This window comes from Ostrea edulis, chromosome 2 (assembly GCF_947568905.1).
Source record: "Ostrea edulis chromosome 2, xbOstEdul1.1, whole genome shotgun sequence".
NCBI classification, from domain to species: Eukaryota; Metazoa; Mollusca; class Bivalvia; order Ostreida; family Ostreidae; genus Ostrea; species Ostrea edulis.
The window spans coordinates 103,872,870-103,887,432 of NC_079165.1; the positions used below are offsets into that span (position 1 = coordinate 103,872,870).

Here is a 14,563-nt window from a genome sequence, read left to right on the forward strand (position 1 = left end):
AACCAGACTGTTACCACAGAACCCGCGAAACGCAGATCTCAAACGAGACTGTCGAAACCCCAGCACCATCAACTTGTTTGTCAATAGCCCGCCCCGATCCAAAAACCAACCACACACACAGAAAAAGTCCCCGCGCATCGAACTAGTCGAAACACAAACACCACATGCAGGCAACAATGGAACATTGCTACATAAATATGGGAAGTTGACTATGGAGAAGTTGAAATCATCCCGTTTATCATATAAAGTTGAGTTGTCAGTTTGCCGTTAATGTCTACTTTCAATAAAATATCTAAGTATGAAGCAGTGGACGACTCTGTGGCGTCTTTTATTTTGAGTTCACATGGATATTTCGACAAATGAATGAAAATTATCATTGGTAATGGATAAAACGTCGTTGACATATCTAAATGTCGCATTGGAGGCCACAGCAAGAGATTTTTTCTTCTCATGTAGAAGTTTCTTTTAATAAATTCTGCTTCATAAGAATATAAAAACGGGTCAGCTGACAAAGGAGTACAATTCGTGCATGTCCATGGGAATTCCAACAGTCTGTTTGAAGACCTGATCACCAAAGACTACGAAGATATTGTCAATTTGGAACTCCAGCATATTTTCAATTCAAACTTCAGAGTACTTGTGCATAGAATCAGAGTAATGTTTAACAAAGTAATTTTTGGGATGACTGATCATAAAATAACCCTTTCTTCTGCTACATGACCACACGAGAATGATAAAATGTTTCTCATCATTCATGTTGCATCTAAGACTTCATCTCTTATGCCGAGGAATGTTTTGGTAACGTCCCCTTTCAATGATCAGTCTATGGGCTGATATACGGAAACGTGTTAGACTTCTCCTTTTGCTAAAATTTTTATTTGATCTTAAATAATTCTTAAAACGTGCGTTTTGTTGAGAAGTGGATTTGATTTAAGGTGTGAATGCCATTCTTTAATGTAATATTTAATTAAACAATCTTTAAGAGCCTTTTTAAACTTGTATGCTCTTATAAAGGTCAGATCTTTAACTCCATCAATTTTGGTGATAAAAAAAAGTTTATAGAGCCAAACCATGAAGAATTGTTTTGTTCAAAAAGTAATTTTGATTCCCGGTGTTGTATAGCAGCCTTTCCCTCATAGTAGCTTTACTCCGGAAAAATGGCTATATAGTAGATCTTCCCCCATAGCAGGGTTACCCCCTCACGTTTTTGGTTTTGGTTTTAGAAAACAGATTATGGAAAGTCAATCAGGTTTTGTACAACAAGTATTGATATTGCATAGATCTGAGTATCGGAGAGTGTATATTGCCGATAGTTTGAATGTAGATACATGTATTTTCATAGAGATACATTTTAGAGATATAGTTACTGGTATTACTGAGAAAGTATAAAACATATGAAATTATATATAAATTCATAAAAAGCATTTTGTGGAAAACAAAGAGTAAGCCCACTTACAATGTATCAGAATAAATCTTTATGTTCAATGATGTTCTGCAATCTTAATTGTATCGATATCTTGAATTAACAAGAGGCCAATAGGCCTTGACGGTCATCTGAGCCCATGCATGGACCTGTCTTAAAGGCTCTTATACGCACAATCCTCCAAAGCCTTTACAATTGAAACATTTGGTAGACTGCATTATGTAACCTCTTTACAAAAGCATTCAGTGTTCAATATCTCAATATATTTTGGCAGATTAATAGACGGAATTTCAGTCAAAGCAAAGCAAAGTCTTTCCCCAAAAGTAATACTCGGGTAGGCAGCATCTTGATCACCTCATCTTTCATCTTTTTATTTATCTAGTTTTCATATAACATCAAAAGAACTAGACATAAGGTTTTAAGCATTATAAACATTAACTCTCTTTGATCATTTTACCCCCCCCCCTCCCCCCCCCATCCCCCCCCCCATCCTGAAACCCTGCAACCTGGTTTACAAAATAAACAATTTTGTTAGATCATGAAATTTACGATTTTGTTAGAGGTTTCCCAATCTAATTAGATTGGAGGTTCCCTTGCCCCTCATTACTATATGCTCAATTTGTCTGTTAATTGCCTAGTAGTAAAGAGTTTTGAAGGAATTGTCACCAAATGACTAATATGGCCACGCCCTAACTCAGGAACCCCTGCCCGGGGGTAATGAAATTTACAATTTTGGTAGAGGCTTTCTGGCTCATCATTATTATATATTCAGTTAGTCTGTTATATGCCTAGGAGTAGAGAAGAGTTTTAAAGAATTGCATAACTTTTTTTCAGTTTTTACCCCAACATTAAGGCCCATTAGGATGGTGGGTCATGAAATTTACGTTTTCTGGTTGCCTTCTCCTACAGATGTTACATATCAAATTGGGTAAAGATTGGTCTAGCAGTTTTTGAGAAGTTGTTGACGCTGGATAGACAATGGACGACGACTGACGCAGACCAATAGCAATAGGTCGTCTGAGTGACCCAGGTGACCTAAAAATGTTTATTATAAATGGTATTTATAAGATTTTATACTGAGTTCATTTAAGTCGGAGAACAGTTACGTAATTTATGTTCCAAAAATGGCTCCTCAAGTAGCAAGGTATTAGCATTTTACAAGGAGACAAAATAGGGAGAAAATTAGTGAATCTCTTATATTCACCTTTAGATGAATATTTATGGATTTCCAGTTGCATTCTAGAAATGAGTTTGAAACATTCAAGAATAATCGCTTTTTCATTTTATTTGTAAAAGAATATTAACAAAATAAAATCCATAAATCAGAGAGAAACGCACATGAATGTATGTGCAGGACTGCATTTTTAACACTTGAATAATTCTATCCTACAATTTTATAAAATTGTTATATGAAACTTAAAAATAAACGAGAGGCCCATAAGCAACATTGCTCACCTGAGCAATAAACTGGTCCTAGCAATAAATAAGCTTGAGCAAAACTATCATTATACTAGTACATGTACTTTGATTTCAGAAATTTTTTCAAAGATAACAACAAGAAATTCATTATTTGATTATTATATCCCCACTGTAGAGGCCCTATGACCCTTCAATTAAACATATTTAATCTAAGAATGCTTTGTGCCAAGTTTGGTTGAAATTGGAAAAGAACATTTTTAAAAGTTGTCAATGCATTTTTACTATTTCGCTGTTATTGTGGCTCTTCATTTGAATAACCTTGAATCCCCATTACCCCCAGGTAGCTTTGTGCCAAGTTTGGTTGAAATTGGTCCGAAGAAGTCGAAAATGTGGAAAGGTTACAGACGGACAAGAGGTGCAAGCTCAGTTGAGCGAGCTAAAAACGTTTTAGGAATGCATACCAAAAATCAAAACTTCTCCAGATTATTCTTCGTATAGGAATGAAATATGATGACGCTGTCCATCTGTCAGATTCAAAATGAATTCATCTAAATACGTATATGATTGTTTTACATAACATTCGACTGAATGAAACGATGTTTGTTGAATCCATATATATTTCCAAAAATTCCAATCAAGGGAATTCGGAAATTAACAATCCATTTAGGATATAAAAGAAATGAATAGCCAGAAAAGAATTAATTTCAGAATGGAAAGAATATGTATGGGAATGGTCCGCAGTAAACGTAACCGGAATGAAAAGAAGGGGGGAAATCTACTATATAGTAGGTTTTCCGTGGGGGTCATCTGGCTATAAAGATGGGGAAATCCTACTATATAGCCACATTTCCGTGGGGGAAGATCTACTATACAGCCATTTTTCCGGGGGAGGGGGTGGGAATACTATCTAGCCATTTTTCCGTGGGGAAGATGGCTAGGGGGAAAGGCTACTATATAACACTGTTATATAGTAGCCTTTCCCCCATAGTAGACCCCCCCCCCCCCGGAAAAGTGGCTATATAGTAGTTTTTCTCCTAGGGGGAAACACTACTATATAGTAGATCTTCCCCCATAGTAGGGTTAACCCCCACCCCCACCCCACCCCCCACACACGTTTTTGGTTTTGATTTTAGAAAACAGACTATGGAAAGGTAGTCGGGCTTTGTACAAAAAATATTGATATTGCATAGATCTGAGTATCGAAAAGTGTATGTTGATGATAGTTTGATAGTAGATACATGTACATGTATTTTCCTAGAGACAAATTTTAGAAATATGCTTTACAGTATTACTGAGAAAGTATAAAACATACGAAATTATATTAAAAAACCAATTAAATTCATCCCATAGTACACATGAAAGGTGAAGATAACGAACAGCGATCAATCTCATAACTCCTATAAGCAATACAAAATAGATAGTTGGGCAAACACGGACCCCTGGACACACCAGAGGTGGGATCAGGTAACTAAGAGGAGCAAGCATTCCTCGTCGACAGGTCACCCCCCCCCCCCCCCCCAGAAAACAGTTAGGGGGGGGGGGTCCTTTCAAAAACCTCTAATTCAATTTAAAAATCCCAATGAGGTGTTAAGAATAATGTCTAGCGAGAAAGCGAGTTCATTCCTTAGTAGCGGCAATTTAGAATCAGGGGTAGGCATTCAACAGAGTTGTAGAATTGAAGTTTTACTCCACTATCTGTATGAAAAGCTTTTGTGGTAATCAAGAGGAGAGGGACAATTTTGATTTCTCGTGCGATAAATACTTACATGTATTTGTTTAACTAACAAATTCTGAGTTGCCAAGATAGATGCTGTTTTACAATTTAACCACGAAATATTCTGATTTTACATTCTAAATATATGATTGTTTTACATAACATTCGACTGAATGAAATGTTTGTTGAATATAAATATTTCTTAACTTCGTAACCAGGATGTGGTGATTCGAGCACCGCTCATGTCGATGACCGCGTCAATTCATTACTAGTGATCAGGAAAGACAACTCTAGCAATCTTACTTACTTTCAAAGAAGTTCGGGGGTGTTATCACAGATGTATAAGTTTATCCATTATCAATATCTGATTTGTTACGTATTGAAGCATTATACTCACTAGTATTTATTATTTTCATTATATATTCATTGATTCTCATGATTAATTACTTGTTTTGATTATTTATCTATCTTTATGATTGAAATCTATAATAAAATCAGTTTTCTTTCTTTACTTATGATATTCATTAAATTCATGCTGAAGACAGATATTACATTAACCAACAGATGCATCACATATCATGCATTTCCATTCAAGATGAGTGTCTGATGTCACGCAGTGCGAAGTTGGTGTTCAACCTAACTGCACGTGTACATGCCAGGTTCAAATGTACATGAACAAAACACGTCCGGTCCGTCGGGTATACATGTAACATCTTTTCTTTTCCGTTTAAATATGTTTGTTTTTTAATCTCTATAACTTATTTCATTTATGTACAAGAAAAGTACGACCCTAGCGTAAGTTTGAAGTGACAGTAAACGCTGTATTATACATGTAAATTGATGTGGTACTTAGCTAGTCTATTGAATTATGCTGTTGAACAGCTGGACGGACAATATTTGTTAAGGGGGCTAGGGAGCGTCAGTTTGGGCTTTTTAAAAGAGAGAGGGGAGAGTCCGGAAAGTCCACGTATATCCCATTTCTGTCCTTCAATTCAATTTCTCAGGCTGCCATTTACACACACCTCAGTTTCAAACGTGGATCCGCCCCTGGTTCCTTTAAAAACCTCACTTACAAAAAAAAAAAAAAAAAAAAAAATTAATCAAGATTTAAAAATAAAACAAGAAAAAAAATCTAATTTCTGTTTCTAATTAATGAAATGGAACCTAAATACATTACGGTACAATATTGACTACCTTCATGTATACCTGTGCCTGCATCTACTTTCATATCAATAAATGAATAATATAGGCATACATTTTTTCTGAGTGCGTTAGCCTGGGTAACTTGTGATGATTGCATTCTATTGTTTGCAAAATAATCCCCTTTTCTGTATTGTTAGTGTATTTTTTAAAAGGTGCCCAATTTAATGTTTACACACCGTTTGGTTCGCTTTACCTGTGCGGCTTGTTCATTAAAGTCCAAAACGAGGCTCTATCGAGATAAACTTAGAAACTGGAGTTGATTCAAGTCGGAGCGAAGACAACATACACACGCTACTGCTTCGACTTAAGAAGGAGAGTGAAAATGTAGTGTGTACAGAGAAACTAGTAACGAATCATGACGATATTATAGATAAACGGACGTGTCCAATGTCCAACATTTCGTTTTAAGATTTACAGGTGTGAAATTGGATTATGCAGTTTGTAGTTCGACGCGGCGCATTGTCGTCGTTACAGCGGTGCAATAGTACGGTATGGAATTAGTCCTTTTGTCTCCCGCGGAGAAAGTATTCTATGGATTTCAAAGGTGACTTGATTCTAATGGATTTTTCTCCATTTGTAGAGTTTTCTTGATTTTTTTTTAGTTTAATAACATTGTAGGTGGATTACCACGGGAGCAGATAATATTGCTTACTATGCCTTTACTGTGAAGCTATTTTTTTTTTCTCAGAGAAGTTCATAGCATTAGACCATGCTCATGCGTCAAAATGAAATTTTCGAATAGCTTAATGTGTGTGTTGTTGCTACTTTGCAAAGTAGCACTTGTGTTGGGTGAAGTAACATTGAAGTTTGATGTTGTGGAAGAACAGCCTCCTTTGATATATATAGGACAAATCAATGTGACAGCCTACCCCCCACCCTACACGCAAATTCAGTTTTCAAATGACATAAGTTTAGATACCCAGTCCGGACGAATCCAAACTGCTCGGAAATTGGACAGAGAGGTAACATCATCTTACACTCTTGTGATTTACGCTTCTTCATCTACTGGATTTACACCCATTCAAATCAAGATCAATGTCATCGACATCAACGACAACTCTCCCTTTTTCCCCAATGGCAGCAAGTCTCTTTCTCTTTCCGAGATGACACCGAATGGAAGTAAAGTTCACATTGGAAGTGTTATAGATTTGGACATTGGAGACAATACCATCCGTCCACCAGCCATCATTGTTAGCGGAAATGAAGACAATATGTTCAAATTGGAAGGTAAAACATTATCCGCACATCCTAATACGTTGTATCTGGACTTGGTGTTAAATGGAAAGCTAGACTATGATAATGGGGTAAAAGAATATCGTTTGATTGTTCAAGTGAAGGATGGAGGAGCCCCTCCACAGACCGCAACTCTTATAGTAAATGTTAGTGTAGTTGATGCCAATGATAATGCTCCAGAATTCACACACACCAAATACTCCACCGTAATTCCAGAGAATATTCAGATTGGGGCTAGTATTGTGAAGGTCAGTGCTACAGACCTTGATTCTGGTGAGAATGGTCATATAACTTATCTTCTGGATCGCAACCGAGATCCAGAGGAGCATTTTGTCATAGAACAGAATACGGGTATAATTCGAATCCACAAACAAGTGGATTATGAGCATCAGAAACATTATGAGTTGTCTGTGATAGCAAGAGACAATGGTTCCCAAGCTTTAGAATCAAATGCAGTGGTTGAGGTCAACATAACCAATGTTAATGAACAACCAGCAAACATTAACCTTGTTTACCTGTTAAAAGACAACAAAACGTATGAAAATGCGACGGTAGGGGACTACATCGCTCGCATCTCTGTCAGTGACCCAGACTCTCCAAACAATTACTACGCCAATGTTAACGTTACATTACAGGGAGACATGGGGTATTTCGGCCTTGTGACAGATGACAAGGTGATATACCATGTTAAGATCTTAAAACCCCTAGATAGGGAAAGCAACCCCAATTACAACTTAACAATTACAGCAGAAGACTCTGGACCAAGTGGGCCACCGCTGTACGCAACCAAATCTTTCACTGTTACAGTGGAAGACGTGAATGACAACGCCCCCAGATTCACACAAACTGTGTACACAGCCTCCATTCCAGAACAAGCACCTGCTGGTTCCTCAGTTGTCCACGTAACAGCCAATGACCCTGACCTTGGAGAAAATGCTCGTGTTACATACAGCATGATATCTAACCCTTCATCTGACTCGGACTGGTTTGAGATCAGTGCTACCACTGGATTTATCACCACCAAGAATAATGCAAACATTGATTGTGAGCACAATCAAAATCCGTGGGTTACTGTCATTGCTACAGATCATGGAAATCCTCCACTGTCATCAACTGCCACTGTCAGCATCACCATTGACAATATCAATGACCTTGAACCTGTATTTGAGAGGTCATATTACGAAGCCAGGGTAGCTGAAAATAAAGCTGTTGGATCCTGTATTTTGATGGTAAGTTTTTTAAACTGATAACTAAAAATCCAGTAAAACTGCCAAACTCATATCTTGTTGAACGGTTCCCCCTTATTTATTGTACATCAGATTGCCCTGAGGAAATGTGGAAATTTGTACAAATGTGAAATGATTGAAAAAGTGCAAGCAGCTGGGTTTAGTAAGATGGATTACTTTGGAAAGCATGATGAATGGCCTGGATGTGTTCTGTTGAATGGGGATTTTTTTCTCCCAAAAATCTCTATAGATTTCTGGGATCTTCAAGCAACTGCATTCCGTCTCAAGCTAAGATTGATTAACCTTTAAGAGAAAAATTGCAATCTCCTTAGGGAGAAATGCACTTCACCTAGTAATAATTATTATTCTTTGATTAAAACTGATTAATCTGGTTCCAATGTGATATACAATACAGTGTGTGGCATGATTACCAAGGACACTTGCTGCTTGATTAGAATCAATTGATTGGTTTGGTGTGTATGAAGTTTACAGGCCTTCTGGTGATTGTAAAGGGGGACTACACCCTGATGTTTTCCTGTAAGCTTGATGAGCCATGCTTTGATGTTGAGTAAGGTTCTCTGTGGTATTATTAGTTGTTCTCATTACAATACACTTTGATCATGGTGGGATAGTTAGGAACTTGGGACGGCATTGCTGTTGTTCCTGGCCCCTAGGGCAACGGCTGTCACCTACTGTACTGTGAGAGACGCACATGACTGATAAGCAATGTAATATGTAACAGTATGTTATGTATAGGTCAGATCAAATTGTCATTCAGAAAACCATTTAACATAAGAAAACCATGTATTTTGGTAGAATACACACTTGTACTTACAGCATGTCAGATATAAATCAAAATTGTGTCCTGAAAGAAAATTTAATTGCTGTTTTTGAATAAACTCCCCCCAAAATAAATCTTTTTTAGATTTTGTCATGTAAGTGTACCTTCTATATTTGGAAACAGTTTTTCAAGAAGACATTGTAAGTGTCAACTAGCTTGAAATGTTTGATTTACTACATCAGGACAGCACCTCACACCTCTGGGCTCATTAATAATACAGTGAATGTTTTTACTGGGTAGTTCTTCAAGGAATTATTGGTGTTTATGAACCACAATAAGAAATGCTTCAAAGATTTTATCCACACATACAGAAGAAAGCATTTAGTTGTGTAAAGAAGAGATTTTAATTTGTTCACATTATGTCTTTGTATGAGGAATGTCTTCCATAGAGAGACCCCAATGGTAATCCCAGAACAAATATTCTGTTTGCATAAGGGATAAAGGCCCACATCCAGCAGAGCAGACATGGAACCAGTATTATACAAAAAATGGTTCTGAAGAGTCATCTGAGTGAAAACTGACCAATATGGTCTGACTGTCCTTGGTCACCAAAAAACACAAGTTTAGTAGTTTGGGGGCCATCCAACAATTGAATAACTATATATAACGTAATCAAATTTCTGACATTTAGCTCTCCACTTCTTTCGGTGGTATTACAAAAAATTCAAAATGTTTACTAGCTTTAATCCCACGGCAGTTTATGGGAAAGAAAAGAAATATCCCTTTTGTTTGTGTTCTTTTGTATAGGTATTTAGGACTTTTAATCATGTTAATACAAACTTTGGTAATTTTATTGACTATTGAGATTGGTTTAACAGTAGAAAGTGTACCTTTAGTCAAGGGGTCACCCAGGTGCATTGGACCAGGAGAATTCATTATGTCAACCTTTCTAATGAAAACTTTTAACATAGGAGTCTCTGATCACAATAAAACAGAAGTTGACTGGGTAACAAATACTGATTACATAGCTGATAACGATGACCTCATGTGCTTAGCATGACACCTTCACAATGGAAACTATCCCTAATGAATATCATTCATTATGAGATTACTGAACATGTATTATAAGAATTAGTACCATCTGACATTATTTACAGTAAGGTGATCAAAGTTATAGATAAGAGATATAGATACTATCAATTGACAGTCAAATTGTGAGCATATATATATATATGCATTGTATAATATGGACTAATTTCCTTAAACGCTTTCTTCCTAAAAATGTGTGAAATGTGGTTAAATGGGAAACCATTCAGGGAAGCGATTGCAAAAATTTGTGTACCTCTAAAAGAAATATTAAAACCCAAATTTGTATTAAATTTGTAGGCTTTGATGTAGTATGCTTGTACAATATGAATCATTCAAAGTTTATATATTAATTTCTAAAGGTACTTGCTATAAAATTAAATTCTTTTATTATTATGAATTAACAGATTCCAAGGGTATAAGGAAACATATTAACTTGTTAGCTAATAGCTAATCGTTACTGCATGATCTCTATTTAAAATGAATATCTTATTAATTAGCAGTAAATTAAATATAAACCAAAATTATACTGAAAGCATCGGTGTACATATTATAGTAATGCAAATGAAATGTGTATTTGTTTTTACTGAAAGGGGATTTGTCATGGGAACATTTTGAACAATTGACAGATCCCATTGTGGCCATGCTTATTCACCTCAGCAAAATTAATGACATACACATGTGCATTAGACATTTGTCCAGGTAGAGTCTGATGCTCGGATGAAGCCTGTGACAGATAACAAATGAGGTAAATAACCAGGTGCCCCGCTCCCAGCATTCCCTCCTGTTGTAGCCATTATTCTGATCGTGGTCAGTCTCTCCTGGAGTCCATTTGACCGTGTTTGTCTAAGCTTCTATCAATATCAAATGTTCTTAAATTTGCCCGAAAATCAATTTTATGCGAACACAGACAACCGACCTTTCTGACTGAATTGATACTGGCGATAAAATGTGTTTAACTGCTATAAATTTTCTGTCTCCCTTAAAATTCTTTTCTTCACATTTTCTGCTGCCATGGCAATATAGAAAGAAATGGCCAAGTTGAACCTATTGGTTTATAATTCTCCTGTATTTTTCTGACAAAAACCTTCATAGCAAAGGCATTTCCTTGAATAGCATTCAGAATGAGTGTCCTTTCTTTAATAAGCCCAGTTTGGCAATTAACCTTGTTTTGGCCTAGACTGCTTGTGATTTATATGTGCAACAAAGGGTATTTCCAATGAAAAAGAGATTTCCTGTGGAGAAAGTATTTGATATCAATACAAATTTGGAGATTGCTTGATTTGTTGCTTAGAATGTGTGTTAATTGTCTTTATTTTGGAAAGCCTGTGTCCTCTTGTTTGTTGTTGGTGATTCCTACGCTCTTTGAAATGTGAAGAAATACATAGTTATACATAATCTCATTTTTGGCATGGTTTGAAGAATTTTATGCAAAATGCTTTGTAATATACTTGTGCAAAAAAAATTTTCACAAGAGACACTTTGGCTGAATAATGTATGGTTTCATCCCTGTGATGGGTTAATCCTCTCAATCCTATTAGAAAGATTGGCTGCTCAAACAAATTGCTCTTTTTGGGTTACACTTGGGAAAGCATGTCACATAGAATTTATCTGTTGTAAGGTCGGTCTCCATAAAAATCACACTGGGTTCGCTAATGGCGTATTCATAACTCTCTAATCCGTTTTTTTCACATGGATAATGTTATAGGGACTTGAAAGGTGTAGGGTTTGTCTGATGGTCAGCAAGATAGGTGTCCAGGAAAGGTCAACAAACGGCAGCTTCTGGGTCTATCTTGTAGCCTCAAACACCTACCACTGCATGACTGGCAGGCTAAATCAAAGATCTCTCGATGAATATTGAAAGTATGATATATATATATATACATGTATAAAATGATTCTTCCATTGCCTTTTAGAAATACAAAAAGCAGTAGTGTATGTGAAAGTAATTTAATGTGTGCCTTTCGTTAGAATAGGAACAATTTTCAAGGTGAATGCTTTAGTATTCCGTGATGTATTTGCACACCCTGTATCAAGATCTCTCTTTGGAGGGCTAATCATTCTTTGGTTGGTTGCAATTTTACAAAATTCCTACTTGAATATTTATTTTGTATGCATAATGTATTATTCAAAACTTACAGCCCAGTGATTTGAAGATATTTGAATTTAGACTGAGTGACCTCACTCTCAGAGACGAAGATGCCAACCGCATGCAGGTTCTATATGAATTCTATAAGGTTTCCGATTGAAATTTGATCTGCCGTATGTATCATTGACAAAGTCTCGGTGACGGCCAGATCAGGCATTAGATATCTTACAATAAGCAACATCTATAGTAAGCAGTACACCACAAAAGCTCCTTGGATCCAGCACACAAATACAGCTCTTGTTCTGTAGACATGTGACACTCTCAGTTGTAGGCTTGAAGGAAAATGTCTTGATTCGCCTTCAGTTCGTATTGTTCACACACCGTGTTGAATATCTTATACCTTATTATGCACCAGCTGAAAGAGATCATTTAGATATTTTTGTCATCTCCGACTTCACTCATTTATATTTGTTAAATGAGGCGGGCATATTTCAATTTTTGACAATGCATGTTTAGGTTTCAGCAATTTACATGTGCACATATCTCGATGTCAGTTGAATCTGTGTAGCTGGTGTTTGTGATCCAAGAACTGTTTTGATGATGTGTATGTAAAGGTCCTATTGCAATATCACATTGACAATATCATGAAAGAAATTGTAAAAATTCCTACTGTGGTACATTAGGAAAGATGATAAAGCCAAGGTCATTTCTTTTTATCAAAGACATTGAAAGCAATATCCCGACTCTGCTTTCAGAAATGATTTCCTTTTCTTTCAGCTGCAGTTGTTAATCCATAAATTTGCATTAACCAATTGTATGCTCTTGACTCAGCAGTTTGTGAATGGAAATACTGTGGAATGGGGGGGAAAAGTCAGAGCTTGTATGGGGAAGCAGATAGCTAGATCATTATCGATGGATCTGGCATAAGACTGAGAGTTGATAGCTTTCTCTGTCATTGGTGTCCATTTAAGGTGCATGCAGTATAAGTTTTACGACACAGTTTTACTATGACACAGCAAGTTAGACAGAAATCACTGTGACCCATGCAATAAAAAAGTAAGAAAATTTAAAACTGCAAAGGACATCTCGGGTGTAAAATCATGTGTCACCAAAAATTTCTCAAGCAGTTGTCTTTACAGTAATGTCCCATGCTGGAGGTTGTTTTTTTCTTCATTAGATAATCTTTGAGTGACAGCTGATTGACTTTACTACAGGGAGACATGATTTATCTTAATTCACCCATCTTATCAATATATAGAAAGATAACAGTGATTTTTCAATGATTTTGATTCAATGCATTATGGGGATGGGCCGGGGCCCCACTCTGGTGATGGAGGGTTTTGTTGGATCACACATAGTAAAAGTTTTGAGAGTTTTCCCAATAACAATGCAACTCGTGTCTCTGTAATGGCATTCAGTCATTGACAAACACTGCAAAAAGTATGTGGAGTTTAAGTGATGTAATGACTGTCTGGCTATCTGATCAACTCTTGACTGTAATATTATCTCGAGTAGCTGTTTGATTTTAAGAGGGAGGTTGGCGTAAGAAAATACAAGGTCTATAACATGGACTGAAGAACTAGATTAGTCCTCAAAGTATTCACTATAAGTGAGATGTCAACACCTGTTAGTAGTATGAAGTGGACTTATTACAAAATTCCTGAACCATCAGACAGTTAAAACATGGGCCAGATAATTCTATATGGTCAGATAAGGGGGGATTTGAAAGAACAAAAGAGGGGCACCTGCTGGGGCGTGCAGACAATTCACACCTTTCACCAGAAGCTGCAATGTCCAAATGCTTACACACACCTCAGGAGTGATTTGTCATTCTTTCATGCCTTTGTGAAGGCTTTCCTGCTTTATGGCTTTAATATTTGTCTTGGGTAGATAAAAATCTCTTTGCCGTATTTCACCCTGAAAGTGATCAATAGGATAAAGAACATTTTGGAATGATATTTGGGAAGATAATTATGGGGTACCTCTCGTGATCATACCTCACCTCGGAAAAATTCCTGTCCTCTACACTGATCAAATATCAACCAGGAAAAATTGGGGGGGACATGAGATTACAGGACCACAGTTTATGGAATCAGTCCCAATGTTAGAATGGGTTTGTACTAAGGTGATATTCAGGTTCTCGTTCACTTTAGAGTGTACTATATAGGATAAGAGCCAAGTTTACTACCATGACCATCATCATGTTGGGTTTCAAAAATGTGATTTCAAATTGTCTTTACTTAGCTCACAGATTGAATATAAACTTACAAATTACAAATTCTCAGGGAAGTGCACTTTAAGCTTAGATTACTTTTAAAAATATTTGATGATTTAAAATGTTAGAGTGATTGGTTTCCATAATGTAACAGACTAGTCAGATCAAACTTTC

General features: G+C 36.5%; 1 protein-coding gene across 1 annotated transcript in view; it reads left to right on the plus strand.

Moving 5' to 3' along the window:
• Positions 1-5,790: 5,790 nt before the first annotated feature.
• Positions 5,791-14,563, plus strand: part of LOC125682423 (protein dachsous-like) — a 31,095-nt gene continuing 22,322 nt past the window's right edge. Inside the window, exon 1 of the mRNA XM_048922994.2 lies at positions 5,791-8,221. Coding sequence (XP_048778951.2) covers positions 6,485-8,221 — 1,737 coding nt within the window. The 5' untranslated portion in view covers positions 5,791-6,484. The remainder of the gene's footprint in view (positions 8,222-14,563) is intronic.